This window comes from Chenopodium quinoa, unplaced genomic scaffold (assembly GCF_001683475.1).
Source record: "Chenopodium quinoa cultivar QQ74 unplaced genomic scaffold, ASM168347v1, whole genome shotgun sequence".
NCBI classification, from domain to species: Eukaryota; Viridiplantae; Streptophyta; class Magnoliopsida; order Caryophyllales; family Amaranthaceae; genus Chenopodium; species Chenopodium quinoa.
The window spans coordinates 2,733,485-2,750,346 of NW_018744537.1; the positions used below are offsets into that span (position 1 = coordinate 2,733,485).

The window sequence follows — 16,862 nt, forward strand, 5'->3', positions numbered from 1 at the left end:
TTATATTATTAATCGGTGCTTTTTCTGTGTGGCTGGCCACACTGTATCGCCGAGATTACTTATTTAGAGATTACGTATTTAGGGGTTACTTAGTTGGTCAAGGATTACTTATTTTGAGGTTACTTAGTCGGTTAACGCGTTTTCGCCGAGGTTACTTATTCAGGGGTTACTCAGTCGGTCAAGAGTTACTTATTCTAGGTTACTCAATCGATTAGTGCGTTTTCTGTGTGAGAATAACACCTGATTGACCGAGTAACCCTTGAATAAGTAACCCCGGCCACATGATGTGGCCAGCCACATATAAAAATTTGTGATAACTACATACTATCTCTTTTTTTTAGTTCATACTTATCCTATATGCCTATTGTAACGTATATCATCATTCTTAATAAAAAAAAAAGTAAATATATATAGTACTTCCTAAGTTTGTATTGAGTAAAAGAGTGTAAGACATTGATTCACCCTTATTATTTCACTAATATAATTAAATTCAATAAAATTAATTTAGTTTTAATAATAATAATTTTTATTTAGCAAAATAATTTGATTTCTATGGATATGTAGTTAAGAGAACCTATCTTATTACTAGAATGGTTATTTTAGTACTTGTACATGATCCATGAGAGTGTCTCCGTGTCGGTAAGTTGATGGATTATGGAATTAATTTGTCATTATGTAAAAATCATGATAATAATTTGAGAATTATTGTTATAATATATATATAGGAGATCCCAAATCCTTGAATTTGTTATAGGAGATCCCATAAACATCCTTGCATAGTTGGCTATAGTTGCATGTCTTCTAAGAAGATATCAGCAATCACACATTCACACTGTAATCATGTACTTGTATATAACGTTTCCCAAAAAAAAAAAAAAAAAAAAAGAAAAAAAAAAAGGTACTTGTATATAACTAATACTCCGTATAAGCCAAATTATGCTAATGAGATCATAATTAAGAGAATATACGATCTTTCAATTATGAGCATATTTGACAAAAAATATGATCAGATAATTTTAGTGATTATAATTATAGAAAAGATTTGTTGCGCTTTAAGCCAACCCAATTTCCTATAATGTACGTGGCCATCACTTGAACTATATTGTTTTATGTTTCTAGTATGCTTACAAATTGCAAATAGTTCAATAAATAATCTAAAAACTTGTTATTATACTTCATGTATTTCTGATATAACCTGGTTTATAATTTTATATTATAGGCTATTATGTGAACTTTCACCCTAGTCATGATCCTAAACCTAAAATAAAGCGAATAAAACCAAGTAAGTCAGAGCATCTCTATGCAATTAATGGAAATAATGAAAAATGATCAATTTACCTACAAAAAAAAGATTAGTTTGATTCAATTATTGAATTAATGGAAATGGAAGATGATAAATTTACCTTCGAAATATTAGTGTTGTGGACGTGTGGTTAGTGGTTACTACTTTGGTGATTTTCGCCTTTGTTGACTATTGGAAATGGTTCTCTACAAGCAAGTGCACAACATTCGTGGACAGGAAGTTTACCCGAAACGTCTCACATGTCGTCTAATATATGCATGTGTACAATAGTACCGACCATTAATAGTTTTTCAGTGCACGTAATAATTTACCTTCCACACTCAAAGAATATCATTTTTCGAAACAGATTAATTTAGTTCAAGGAATCACATGATTAACAATGTTGATGTCAAATCTTGCCACAAATTCCTTTCATTTCGTTACACACAAATATTAATGACAATTGGTCTTTAATAAAGCGGTTCATTGGAATGTTAGGCCGGTGTAGAGTAACAAATCCTTAAGTCTTTTTCACATTGAATTGAAAGTTCATCTTTCATTACATCCTCTTCTTTTAGTTAGCACAATTGGAATAGAAACGTTTCAATTCTTTAAGTGTTAGTTTAGATGAACTACTACGAGAGGGAGGGGTGAATTGTTGTAGGTTCCAGTTAGGTCAATCTTTTGCGGAATATAAAACAAAACATAAAAGGAACTTAAAGCACACAACAAGATTTACGAGAAAACCTTTCAGGGCCCAATTGGAAGTAAAACCCCGACCCTACCCGGAATTTGCAAACCAAACTTTCATTATAATAGGGCAACACTCTTAGTTACAACCTATTAAACACGAACCTTTCTCAGAAGTTCCTACCCGAAAACTTGCTACACTCACAAGCCACTACCCGTAAGCTTGCTACCTCACAAGTTCCTACCCAGAAGCCTGTTACACTCACAAGTTCCTACCCGAAAACTTGCTACCTGATAGGACCATATCCTACGCAACCTAAGTACCACACTTAGGCTCACTCAGCACTCGCAGAGTGCCTACACTCAGCTTCACACTAGAAGCTCACTCATAGCTACAAACGAATTACAGAGAATTCACACTCATACCCCAAAACCAATTACAACACAAAGACTCACTCTAATATATAATTCGAAAGCCACACATGAAACTTGAAATCAAAATGATAAAGCTTAAACCTTTGGCAAACTTACTCTTAAGCACTTAGCGGTTTTCACGCTAAAACTCTCACTTCACTTTGAAGAACTTCTTCCTTATTTATAGAAGACATCATCAACTTGCAAATTAGGGTTTTGATAAAATGATAAGTTAAAGATAAATCAGAATTTCAAACTTATCATATTAAAACAGAAATCAAGTAAGTTTAATTTCGTTTTTAAGAAAAAAATTTCTTAGTCAAATTCGTTTTTAATAAAAGATAGAGTTTTATATGAAAAAGATAAAACCAAGTAAAACAGATTTTCAAAGATAGAATCAATTAGATTCTTTTTCATAAACTCATGATAATCTTTTACGAATTAATTAGCTTGCCAAGCTTTATCTGATTTCTAATAAGTCCCATGTATAACAACCAATTATATATTTACATCAATCCTGAATAACAAACTTATCTTTAATACAACCTAAGTTATGAAGTTCATCTTTGGTTTATATATCGAGCTCTACATTGGTTTTTGATTATTGAGGTCAAGTTCCAATCTCCAAGTCATTACAACCTGCTGTCATTTTTTTCTAGCATCACATTGGAACTCGCAAACCAAGTCCTGTTGGAAGCTCTTAATATGTTCCTGTTAGGGAACACCTTGTAGTTCCATCCAGCTTTATTCAGAGAACTTCTTTCTGGAACTCTTCCTCTATCTTTACTTTTTATCCTTAGTCTTCTTAAGTTCCACTGTTCCATACCTCACTTCAACTCCTAGAGTCTACTCATTCCGCAAACATCAAAACACTAGAAAACTCTTATTAGATAGAAGTTTGCTTTATCATCAACATCATCATCAAAACCTCTTCAGGGTCAACAATTTCCCCCTTTTTGATGATGACAAATTGAGCAAACTTCTAAGGATAACAAAGTAAAACAGAAGGTTCAAATTTTTAATTTTTTAATTTTTTAGAGAAAACAAAACATAGCCTAACTAAGAAACAAACAAACAAACACTCAAACTGAAATAAAAATGAACAAAACAGAAATCACAAGAAAGCACATTAACGAATTTAGGGAAGAGAAACCTTTGTTACTTACTTAACTGGAACTAGAACAATTTCATCTCCAAGTTTGCTCCTGCTTTTCCCCCTTTTGGCATTGTCAAAAAGCTGTCTTTTCAAAGTTTTATTCATCTAATCACTGCCCCACAAGCAATTCATGGAGTGTGGGAAACTGGAAACAGCGCGGGCTAGTTCTCTTAAGTCAACACTTTCACACAAATTAACTTGTATTTTCTTAACCAGCAATGCATTCATATACAGACAAAGTTTTAGGATATATAAACATAGCAAAAACCAACCATCCAGAGTTATCAAAATATTACAGACCAAGTTCGAAAGTGCTGAAAACCAAAATAAGTTCAAAAGTACAAAAATAAACATAACATTGTTCCATAAAACTAGGAAGGGGGTTAAATTAGGCTAGGGGATAGGTTGTAGGGATTGGAAGCTGATCATCATTCTTCAAGCATCTTGAGAGTCTTCTCAAGATCTACCTTGTTGTCTGCTTCCATCTTCTTCAGCTTTCCTTCCATATTAGAGATAGCCTTCTAAAAGTCCTTCCCTTGATTCAGAATGCTTCTCTCCATGGTTTTCATCTTCCCTGTCATCTCCAAGAGTTGTCTTTCTACCTGCATGAATCTGTTTGATAGATCATAAATTTTCTCATTAGCCCCCTCTTCTCCTTCACTGAGTTCCAAAGGCTCAATGACACTGGGTTTACCCTGAGTTCCTACTGAAAGCCTTCTACTCTTCCTGACAGGCTCTCTCAGTTGGGAACTCTCTTCCTTTGCCTTCGCCTTTTTTCCCTTCATACCTCACACACTTTCCTTTCACTACTTGAAAGCTTAGCCCCTTCAGCGTTTCTTCATTGATCACATTCTCTCCCTTCTCCCTCATACGACCATAAAAATCCACAAGTTTCACACCTAGATCTTCAAACACCGAAGCAAGAATAGCACCATGTCCAACTTTTATCTCCTTTTCTACACAGTGCTCTAGGTGTTGCATCATCAAAGCATGAAAATTAATTTTAATTCTTTTTGACATGCAGAAAATTAAGGCCATATCCAGGTAGCACAATTCATTATTATTTTGAGTTTTAGGAACTAAAGATTTTTCACAAGATTAAACAACCATTTGTGCAGCGGAGACAAGTCATTGTGATTCATAACGCTCACACCCCTCTTTCCTCATAAATAAGAAAATTACTTCTATTTTAGCATGACCTTCCACCTTCACAGTTACTACCCCCTTCATATACGTCTCAAACCCCACACAAGGAACTTATAACAGAGTTCCAAGTCTTTCAGCATCAAATTCTACTTTTACTCCATTTACTTTACTTGTACAAACACCATTATCAAATACACGCTCTTTATAGAATTCATCCATGGCCAACGGGTATAAGTAGTTTTTTGCCTTAACCGAAAACGTGAATTCCCACCCCCTGAAACTTAATTAGGTCTAGAATTCTAGAAACTTGACATTTCTACACCATGCAAGATCAATTTTATAGCCTACGACATATCTTTCAACTTGTTTCTCCAGAGCTTTTTGATCTTCTTCCCCCTCAGAATCTTCCTTCTTTCCTTCGACTTCCCCATTAGAGAAGCCCTCGATCTCTTCCAATTCTTTTTTAAGAGTCTTTCCAGCTTTCTATGCCTTTCTTTTCTTCCATTCTGTGACCCGATGGAGGATATTTGGTAGATCAGCGATAGAGGAAGTTGCGGTTTCTTCTAGAGCTTTAGGCTTGCTATTTTTGGGTTCGGAGGTAATTGAGTTTGGAATTTCATGGGTAACATTGGCTGGTTCTGGAATTAACATATCAATTGGTTGTGGGCTTTGGATGGGGAATTTTCATTGTGGGTCTTAGGGTTTTCTTCCTCCATGATTGAGTGTGGTTTAGCTGTAGAATTTTTGTGGTTGAGGGTTTATTGGGAAGTGAATTGATTTGACTATGAGTAAAAGAGGTGGTTGGGTGCACTTTTATAGAGATGGTAAATTAATGAGGCGGTGTAAGGGGAATTGAAGAGTTAGGCTTTAGGAACAATGAATTTATCTGATTTTGAAATAGTTATCCAGATGGATTTTCAAATTCAATATTTATCTTTTAAAAAAACTCTTTATTTTCTAAAAGATAATTTTTGAAAAATTTTAAACAAGATTAACCAGGAACTAGTCACATACCTGTCTACATTAACTTAAAAATTATTTACGGTCTAATAAGTGTTAAATGCACTGACCTCCAAAAATTTACCAACGGTGACATTTCCGCTATGCTTATCACACCAAGTTTGTGATAAATGTTTTATTTCTTCTATTGGTCGTGTAATCAACAACGCCATATCTGGGAACTTCAGTTGCAATCAATTTAGCTTGATCATCCCAAGTTCCAGTCTCATTTTCTCAAAGTTTTCTCTACTCAAAGGCTTAGTTAGAATATCAGCAATTTGATTTTCAGTTGAACAAAATTATGACTTAATATTGCCTTGCTCCACATTATCTTTAAGAAAATGATGTCTAATATGGACATGCTTAACCTTAGAGTGTTGCACTAGATCTTTCGATATACAGATAGCACTAGTATTATCACAATAAATTGGAACACAATCAAATTTTAGACCAAAATCAAGTATTTGTTGTTTTATCCATAGCATTTGTGAGCAACATGTAGCGGCAGCTACATATTCAGCTTCTGCTATGGATAAGACAACCGTGTTTTGCTTCTTAGAACCTCAAGAAACTAAACACGGACCAAGGAATTGAGTCATACCTGATGTGCTCTTTCTGTTAGCTAGATCACCTGCATAATCAGCATTAGTGTACCCTACCAAATCAATTGACTCACTTCTAGGATAGTAGAGGCATAAGTCATCAGTTTCTTTCAAGTACCGCAGTATTCTCTTGACTGCTTTTAGGTGAGATTCTTTTGGATTTGCTTGGAACCTCGCACATAACCCTACACTAAACGATATGTCAGGTCTACTAGCAGTTAAGTATAACAAGGAACCTATCATACCACGGTACATCGTGATCTTTGCTGGTTCCAGTTGAGTCTTCATCCAGTCTAATGGAAGTTCCCATAGATGTTTGATTAGTTTTGGAACTTTCCATCTTATATTTCCTTAGGAGTTCCTTTACATATTTTTGTTGATGAATCATTATTTCTTTCTCAGTTTGTTTGATTTGCAGACCAAGAAAGAAGTTCAGCTCACCCATCATGCTCATTTCGAACTCCCCACTCATAAGGTCAGTAAAATACACTACTACAAAATATGGATAAAGAACCAATGATAAGAAACCACAATTATTGGATAAGGGGTTCCTTAATAAAAGAAACCTATTTTCTCTAATAAGAGGTTTCTTATACAAGTTATAAGAAACCCTTTTTGAAAAAATGTGATTCCTTATCTAATTATATAAATTTAGTGTTATTTAAGGAACTGCCTTTTATGAAAAGGGGTTTCTTATACGGAATATCAATCTAAAACTATTTCTAACCCATCTTCAAATTAAAACAATAAAAAATAAAAAACCTATTTCTAACCCTATTATCATACCAGTTATCTTCCATCCACCCCCATGAATCACAGTCGCCTCCACCGTCCCCATTCACTCATCTCTCTTCTCCCTCTCTTACAGTTCTAATCTCTCTTCTATTGAAGCGTCCTCTAGCTCTCATTGAAGCGGATCTCGAGCTTTATAGGTAAATGTGTTGAGCTTGAGCATTCATAGATAAATGTTATCAATTTGTTATTGTAATTCGTTTTTTTTTTTCAATTTCATTTCTGAATATTTCGATTTTGTGTGTCTAATTTCGTAATTTGTGTTTTTAAATTGTTTAATTTCGTTTTTAGATTAACTTCTGTAATTTATTGAAGTACCCTAAATCAAATTTCTCTAATTTTCAGATTTCAAATTATCAAGTTTAATGGCAGAAGAAACTGGTTCCCAGCCAACTAACTGTGTTAATCCTGCAACAAGAACACATTCAATTGGTTTAAAGTAAGCTTTTTTTTATTTTTATTTTTAAATTTAAATTTCAGATCTGATGCTTTTTTATTTGATCGATGGAAGTTCATAAATTGTGAATTAATGCTGTTTGTTCAAGGAATTGGAATGGGTTTGGTTGGAGTTGATTAGCCTTATTTGATGTGAATGTGTTAGAATTGTTGTATGCATGCTTGATTTTGTTTTTGAATTATTGGGTAATTGTTGAAACAACAACTAAATTAATAGGATGAAGAAGTATAAACTTTGAAATTTGAATAAAAGAACTGTGGAGGAAAGATAACGAACTCAACAAAAAATTGTACGCTAAGTCTTTAGTTATTATGAAACTACTCATTAACAATAACTTTGTTTAATTTCCTAATTCAGTTGTTGCAGACTTGCAGTTCCAATTGTGTATCATGCCCATTAGTTTTTTATTTTAATGATGGTGGTGTAATCTGCTATAACTGCCTTGAGAATTTTTAGCCCCTTTAAGTAATTGATGCATATATGGTTGATCTCTTCGTTTGCAGCTAATTGAAAAGCTATCTGCTTTAACTCCTCCGTTTTTCAGTTAATTTAAGTTTCGACATTCATTTCTTTTTATTTGTTGTAAATTGTAACCTATGATTAATTAATTTGGTGAATTTTGTGTGTTTTATAGGTGAAAATTTATATTCGACAAAGGATGGTTGGAGCTTTGTCAATTTTGTTTGGAGACAAATAAAATTTCTTTAGAGGTTTTAGAAGATCAGTTATTGTAAATGTTGTTGATTGTGTTTAGAATTTTATAGTTATATTAATATTAAGTAAAAGAATTTTACATATTTGTGCATGAATATTATATGGAGTAAAGAGCTTGAAAATTGAAGGGAGCGTGATATGTAGGAATATCGTATATATTGTGGTATAGCTATCCTACATACCATTGTAGGTACTTGATAGTTATATTGCAATATATATATTTTTTTTGAATTATGAACAGATCAAAGAAACCCCTTTCACTAAAAGTGATTTCTTTAATTAAACCAAAGAAATCCCCTTTTTTCTAAAAGGTGATTTCTTTAATGTTATTATAGAATAGTTTTAGCAGTACATAAGATACCCCTTTTCTTAAGTTGAGCAAACTAACCCCCTAAAAAATGTGGTTTCTTAACCTAAGAGACCTCTGAGCTTAAGACCCCCTCTTAAGTGGTTTCTTAGGCCAATTTTAAGGGGTTTCTTTTCATGTTTTTGTATTAGTGATACTTACACAAAGCTTCGTTAGTTGCACCAAAAATAATAGGAAAAATTGGCTGCAACAACACCAACTATTACAAAGGTGCATGTAGCAGCACAACCTTTCAAGAGTGCGGTCTACATCACAAACTATGTATTTGGGTGCACATAACAACATGAATGACACCAATAAACTAAGATTCCATGGGAAAAGTGGAATCTTCATTATTTTATTATTGTTTAAATATTTTTAAACTTACATGATTTCCCATTACGCATGACTAAGTTAGCCTTTACTTCTATTAAATATTTTCATTTAAACACTTCTTAACCTTCACCATTAAAGCGAATTCCTTCAAAAAGTTTTCACTATTATTTTCCTTTGTTCGCTTCATCAATTACTTTTTTTTTTTTTTTTTTTTAATATATCGATCTCATGTGATTGATTTAGTTACCTCTCCCTCTCCATTTAGTCAAATACTAAATTGATAAATAAAAGAAAATCATTTTGTTCCTCTAAATTTTAGGATAAAAAGGCTATTTCTAATACCATGCAAGCCCACAAAATGCTTTAAAATACTTAATTCTTCAAAAAGCAATTTCAAAATCAGATTTTAAGATAGGCCAAATTGTTGTTTTTTTTTTTTCAATGTACAACACTTTAATGGTGGAGGTTGAGGGAGATAGTAATTTAAAGGGAGAAAATTAAATACAGGAAGAGGAAACTAAAACAATCACGTGAGATGTTAAAAATGAGATGTTATAAAAAAGTAACCAAAGAAGCAAACGAAGGAAAATAATGGCGAAAACTTTTTGAAATAATCCCTTTAATAATTCTTGTAATGCTGCTACCTTAGCTCTCCATCGTTCATCCTGAGGAAGACTTCTGAAAGCTTTTCGTACCTGATCATCAATGGGTATGAACCTGCCTAAAGATTCCAACTCATTTACAATGTTAGTAAATCTAGAGAACATATCCTGAATAGATTCCTTGTGTAGCATTTCAAATCTTTCATATCTTGACATCAGTAAGTCAATTTTGGAACGCTTAACTTCATTCATTCCTTCATGCGTTACTTGTAATAAATCCCAAATCTGCTTTGCGGACTTACAACCCATGATTCTGTTATGCTCATGAGGTCCTAGTCCATAGTGCAAGATTTTCACTGCTAATGCATTCAGCTTATATTTTTCGAAATCCTCCTTTTCAAATTCAGATAGTGGTTTAGGGATTACCTCATTTTTCTCATTGGTTTTGTTACCTCAAAGTCGCCTGATTCAATGACCCTCCATACTTGGTAGTTTCCAGCCTTGATGAATATCTCCATCATGTTCTTCCAATATGGATAAACATGCCATTGAACATCGGTGGTCTTTAGGTCGAGGTCCCTTCTTCAAGCTTCTAGTGTGTATTCATCTCTGCAGAAACTTACTCTACAAGGTTGCTTGTATTTAGTGAGAACCTGCTCTGATACCAACTGTTAGTTTAGATGAACTAATACGAGAGGGGGCGGAATTGCAGTAGGTATCAGTTAGGTCAATATTTTGCGGAATATAAAACAAAACTTAAAAGGAACTTAAAGCACACATCAAGTTTTACGAGGAAACCTTCCAGGGCCCAACTAGAAGAAAAACCTCGACCCTACCCGGGATTTGCAAACCAAACTTTCATTATAATAGGGAAACACTCCTAGTTACAACCTATTAAACACGGACCTTTCTCACAAAGTTCCAACTTGGAAACTTGCTACACTCACAAGCCACTACCCGTAAGCTTGCTACCTCACAGGTTCCTACCCGGAAGCCTGCTACATTCACAAGTTCCTACCCGGACACTTACTACCTAATATGAGCCTATCATACCCAACCTAAGTACCACACTTAGGCTCACTCAGCACTCCTGGAGTACCTACACTCAGCTTCACACTCTAAGCTCACTCATTGTGCACTCACAGCTATAAACAAATTATAGAGAATTCACACTCACCCCTCAAAACCAATTACAACACAAAGACCCACTTTAATATATAATTGGAAAGCCACACATGAAACCCGACTCAAAATGATAAAGCTTAAACCTTTGGCAAACTTACTCTTAAGCACTTAGCGGTTTTCACGCTAAAACTCTCACTTCACTTTGAAGAACTTCTTCCTTATTTATAGAAGACATGATCAACTAGCAAAGTAAGGTTTTGATAAAATGATAAGTTAAAGATAAATCAGAATTTCAAACTTATCATATTAAAAGAGAAATCAAGTAAGCTTAATTTCGTTTTTAAGAAAACATTTTCTTAGTCAAATTCGTTTTTAATAAAAGATAGAGTTTTATATGAAAAAGATAAAACCAAGTAAAACAGATTTTCAAAGATAAAATCAATTAGATTCTTTTTCATAACTCATGATAATCTTTTACGAATTAATTAGCTTGCCAAGCTTTATCTGATTTCTAATAAGTCCCATGAATACCAACCAATTATATATTTACATCAATCTTGAATAACAAACTTATCTTTAATGCAACCTAAGTTATGAAGTTCATCTTTGGTTGATATCTCGAGCTCTGCATTGGTTCTTGATTCTTGAGGTCAAGTTCCAATTGGAACCGCAGTCCAAGTCATTACAACCTGCTGTCATTTTTTTCCAGCATCACATTGAACTCGCATATCAAGTCCTGTTGGAACTTGCTGTCATGCTTCTGTTAGGAAGCTCTTAATATGTTATTATTAGGGAACACCTTGTAGTTCCATCCGGCTTTATTCAGAGAACTTCTTTCTGGAACTCTTCCTCTGTCTTTACTTTTCATCCTTAGTCTTCTTAAGTTCCATTGTTCCAGACCTCACTTCAACTCTTAGAGTTTACTCATTCTGCAAACATCAAAACACTAGAAAACTCTCATTAGATAGAAGTTTGCTTTATCATCAACATCATAATCAAAACCTCTTCAGGGTCAACATTAAGTCTAATCAATATTTAAAGTATTGTGTAAGGTGGTTAATTAAGTGACCCAACCCAAATTATAAAATAGGAGTAATATAGTTGTTCAAAAATTTAATAACCACATGAGAAATTGAGAAGATCATAGTACATATGTTGCTCTATGTGGCCGACCAACATGGCCATGAATCCATGATTAGTCTAAACCAATTTTGAAGTTGAGCACAATTGGTTGTTGGGGAATTGTAGAGACCTCTAGACTTTAATTTGTGAAGAGCTCATTTAACAATCAAAAGTTACGATTATTGTGAACTTTAGAGTTTAGAGTCTGTTCATGAGGTGCAAATTCAAAACGCGTGTGAAATACAAAAGACAGATATATACACAATATGAGATGATGTGAGATGTTTATATGGTATTTAACATGTTTTATTATATAAGTTCATTACAAATTGATCTTATACATTGTACGCTGTATTTGTTTAATAAATTTTTTTTGAGAATAACAACTCATTTATAAAGCTACTCACCATCCTTTTGTTGTCGATACCGAAATTATCTCACATATTACTGGGCCGATTATGAAAAGTCTGATGACTTCTTTGGGATTAAGGATTTGTAGAGGCCCAATAGGCTCAATAATACAAAGAATGTTAGCAAAATAGGGCTGCCAACTAATAGGCTCGGTTTGCTTAATTTGGTTGGACTAGTAATGTTCGCTGATCACAACAGAAGTCACAGTTAAACACTTTAATAAAAGTTGACAATTTTGGGTAGTTTATTCATTGAGTTATTAGAAACACAGAAGACAGAATGATGATTGAACTTTGTAATACGAGAATATCTTGATTAGAGTTGAGCATGAGCATGAGCATGAGTATGAGCAGCCGGCCAGGTTCGAGCCGCCATTTCTCAACTCGTAATGTGGTCGTGCTCGATCTTTCCGGGAAACATTTGGGGTTGCATTGTGTGGCTGGTTACATGCATGCCCGACCTAAATTTACTTTGATTTAATTTTATGGCTAAATCGATATTTTTCTAGGATATATTTCGATCTAGCTCCAACACCTTTTACATACATTCGGGTACACACAGAGATTGGTGCACTCAAAGGTAGTTTTTATTTTGCTCATTTGATATTTTTTATGCACGTTTTTTAAATTTTTAAATGAGCATAAAAAAATATTAAATGAGTAAAAAATACCCTTGGATGCAACTTGGACTCCGGTGTTTATAAATTTTTTTAGTCTAGCTCGGCCCATGATGAATGTTACTTTGATCAATCCAATCCAATACGTCCTTTAGAAGTTGGGGAGGGGTATACACACAGAAACTTCAATTTAAGTCAGCAGCAGTCAGGCCTTTCAGTATTTAATTATGGAATTTTGTATATTTGTACAAAGAATTAATTTCATACACATTTTATAAAAATTTGCATTAGCTCTAAAGTTCTCCATGTACACATATATAACAGGCTACACAAAGTATAAAAAATTCCCCAAAAAATTAGGAGATTACATTCAAAAGTATTGATGCCGTGCATATTGTGATTAAAAACAAGTAGGAGCATCCAAACCACCCTTGCGCTCCAAGTCCCTGCAATTCCAAGTTTTTCAAATATTAATTATATTCACAATCAAGGAATATATATATATATATGCACAAAAAAAACCAATTTAGTTCCATTTTTTTAAAAATTGAAAAATTATGAATTAGATCCTAGTAAATAATCTAGTACCATGTTGTTTGTGGTACCAAATTTTATCCTAATTTATAAGTTTAATTTGTAGTTGTATACATTAAGGTCGGATTTTGGTACAATTGTCAATTTTCAATTTTGGATTTCATACGTCAATTTTGGATTTTATATGTGAATCATTATATGATACGTAGTATATTTATATTTGTAAAGACCTTCTAATAAATCATTTATAATTCTAAACGTCAACAACAAAATAAACAAAGGAAAACTATACTGGCAACAATAACGAGTAAGCCCTTATCAATCGTAACGAGTAAACGATAACAAAAATAAGGAATCGTACCTTTAATGAAGGAGCTGAATTAATGCCAGTAAAACCAATATGATAAGCAACGCTACCATCAGGCTTAAACAACCCAAAGTTTCTCTCAGAAGTAGGTCCAGGCTTCAAATTTTCATTAAACAAGGCAAAAATATATGCCTTAATAGGTGTATGAGGTTTGTAAGGTGTTCCTTTCTTCTTGTACAACAACTTCTTTAGATTATAATTGTACGTCCTTGCATTTTTCAACGTAGCTCCGACCTCATTCGGATCTCCCTTGGAAGCCCACCCGGTCTCGGACACGATCACCTCCATCTTGGTATACCCTACCTTCTCTAGAGCTGCATAAGCTGCATCTATTTGTGCCATGAACATGTTATCATAATGAAGTTTCGTCTTTGTGTCGAAAATCCCAGGATTTTTCTTAAATAGGGCATAGTTTACATCAATATGTGTAGGATCACTAATGTAGGCTAAAAAAGGGTAGGCATTTATGTAAAAAGGGGAGCCAACTTGGGAGAAAAATTGTAAGAGTGGCCTCATGTAAGGCATTATTTCTTCCCTAAATGCCCCCGCTGAGGGAGGGAAGGATGTGGCGAACACGGCCTCCGAGTGAGGGCTAGAGAGTTGGATTGAGTTGGCTAGTTGAAGGCGTTCGAGGGCTAGGTACATGTTTTTTACCGCGGGTACTAAGGCTTCCCATAGGTCTTGTCCACCCGTGCTGCCTAAAATTTCGTTACCTACCGCGATTCCAACAATTCTAGTCTTGGGAACAAATGGTTCTATGTTCTCTTTGATCCAATCCACAGCGCGTTCTCCATTTGCTGCTATGTCCTTCAAGAATTCGTTACCTAGTCCTACTATGATTTCGATTCCACTATTTGCAAACGCGGTTAGGACACTATGATCAGCGTCGTAAATTCTTGTGTTCTTTATTCTCGCGGCTTTGAGGAGGGTTACTACACTTTCCGGAGGTGGGAGGTTATCGGCTATTCTTCCGTAGTTTACCCCGTATGTTCCAGTGAATGCATTTGCCTTTAAAGCTGCAAGAAGTAAGGATAAAAAAATTGTGTTAGTATTGAAAAGATAATTAAGCAAGAACAAAAAAAACTAACAAGACATGCATATGCACGTAATTTAATTATAAGTTCAAATTTCAAAAACTAGTAGCTAAAAAGAGCTTTAAACTATGCATATTTTTATAACGTGACATCTTAAAGAAATTAAATTCCAAGTTTCTAATTGTGATATACAGATTATACCGTTCTAATTAAAAATAATCCGCAATGTACCCTCAATTTATGTAATTGGCTACCCGTGTTATCTACTTTGATGCACGAAACTTATGATCCGAATATGCAAATGAAGAACGACATACATACCATGATGAGAAAAGAAAGCGAGGGAGAAGAGGAAGCAAGAAAACAACCCCATTTGTTTGAAGGGCTTGTTATTAACACTATTGATAAACCATTCCATTATGTATAAATAGAAGATGTATTTATCTGTAACGTTTTAAAGGCATGTGGGAATTAAGGAAGTCTAAGTTATAATATTGAACATGGGAAGCTAAGAAGAGGTTTCTTTGATGAGATGCAATTAAGAAGTTGGAACTTATGGATATTGTGTACAAAGATTCCATAAGTAAGAGAAAGAAATTAAGATTAAAGGAGACTTGGAATCTTGTATTAAGAGTATATAAGTTACCTTTCTAACAAAGGTATACCTTTTCAATAAGGCAAATTAAAGGTGAACTCAAATTTGGGTTTAAGTTTATGTCCTCTTCATGAATATTCATTTTTCATAATTTCCAAACTTTCTAAGTTTGGAATTTTTATATTCTTATTCTTTTCTTGGGTATACTTCTAGAATTTTTTGTCAGGTCAAACTTGCTGAATTCCTCCTAATGATGTGGATCAGTAGATGTATACATAGAGTCAAAATTTTTATATTGAAATACTCGTATTTGCAATGTTTATGTGGCGACTTATACAAGTTCAAGAATAAATAATGAACACACACCCCCTCTTGCCCCTCTTCACAAAATTAAATATAAACTTAAAAATATTAAATTTAATGATCCATTTCACATGTTTTCTTCACCTTACCAAAATAAATAAATAAATAAATAAACTCTATTTAATACACTACATATACCAGTTTTAATCAATGGATATCACTTTCAAATAGTTAGAATGAATATATTCGCATTAGTATAATTGGTGAATAAAAGTACTTAATACTCACTTTTTTTGTCAATCAAAAGTTGCTACGCTTTATACTTATACAAATTCTTATATGTGGTTGGCCACCATGCATCATGAAGGTTACTTTGTAAGTGTTATAGGGGTTACTACTTACTCAGTCAACATTACACGGGTTACTCGTTTAATGTTATAGGGGTTACTCGGTCAACATTACAGAGGGTACTCAGTCAGTGTTGTAGAGGTTACTTTGTTCTTTTACAAGCGGTCACATGGTGTGGCCAACCGCACACAAAACGCGCTGACTTACTTATTAGTTTCCATTAATTAAAATTGATATTTATTAAATATTTTTTTTATATTTTGTCTCCCTTAATCCCTTGCTCCAAAGCCATTTAAAATCTAATATAACAGTCCTTCATTAGATCGAGTAGTTTATATCAATATAAAACATACACTCCTTATTGATTACAACAACAACAAAGCTTTAGTCCCTAAATGATTTGAGGTCGGCTATCATAAATCGTCATAATGAATCCTACGATATATTTAAGTAATTTTTTTCTCCTCTATCAAAACCCTTTTGTTTCTTATAAGTGCTGCTACAATTTCTCTATTATCATAATTTATGATTAATTCTCCCTATATTCTTAAAAGTTCGACTCATTATTAAAGTTTTCAGAAAGTTTCTATTCTCACTTTTACTTTTACTTTATTCCATTTTGATAAACATCTCTTACGATAACATCAACGATACCTCTTACCTCACACATCATTTGTACACATTTTCTTTTATTTTATTCACCTTTTACCGACATCAGCAAACTTTTACTTTCTCTCTTTTTATAACTTTCTCCATATTTTTCTTACACCCAGTCACATATTTCAAAAAATTTAATTTCTAGAAATAAAGTATACATAGTATCAATATATAATCTCTTTTAATCAATAATCATTATTTGAATTTTTTTTTT

At 33.5% G+C, this 16,862-nt stretch overlaps 1 protein-coding gene and 1 long non-coding RNA gene across 2 annotated transcripts; one reads left to right on the forward strand and one right to left on the reverse strand.

Annotated features, from left to right (window-relative positions):
- Positions 1-6,833: 6,833 nt before the first annotated feature.
- LOC110698889 lies at positions 6,834-8,411 on the forward strand. The gene is made up of 3 exons (XR_002506827.1): positions 6,834-7,221; positions 7,427-7,520; positions 8,173-8,411. It is a non-coding gene; the product is annotated as an uncharacterized LOC110698889 (long non-coding RNA).
- A 4,599-nt stretch (positions 8,412-13,010) lies between these two features.
- LOC110698890 (glucan endo-1,3-beta-glucosidase 14-like) lies at positions 13,011-15,265 on the reverse strand. Its single transcript, XM_021876397.1, has 3 exons — positions 15,067-15,265; positions 13,706-14,727; positions 13,011-13,256 (listed from the first exon to the last, which is right to left on the reverse strand). Exons 1-3 carry the CDS (start codon positions 15,161-15,163, stop codon positions 13,167-13,169), a joined length of 1,209 nt encoding a protein of 402 aa, XP_021732089.1. The 5' UTR covers positions 15,164-15,265; the 3' UTR covers positions 13,011-13,166.
- Positions 15,266-16,862: the final 1,597 nt, after the last annotated feature.

Coding starts and splice junctions, on each gene's coding strand:
- LOC110698890 (XM_021876397.1), bottom strand. CDS start 15,163: ATGGAATGGTTTATCAATAGTGTTAATAACAAGCCCTTCAAACAAATG. Junction 14,728..15,066: donor CGCTTTCTTTTCTCATCATG/GTATGTATGTCG, acceptor TACTTCTTGCAG/CTTTAAAGGCAAATGCATTC. Junction 13,257..13,705: donor ATTCAGCTCCTTCATTAAAG/GTACGATTCCTT, acceptor TTGGAATTGCAG/GGACTTGGAGCGCAAGGGTG.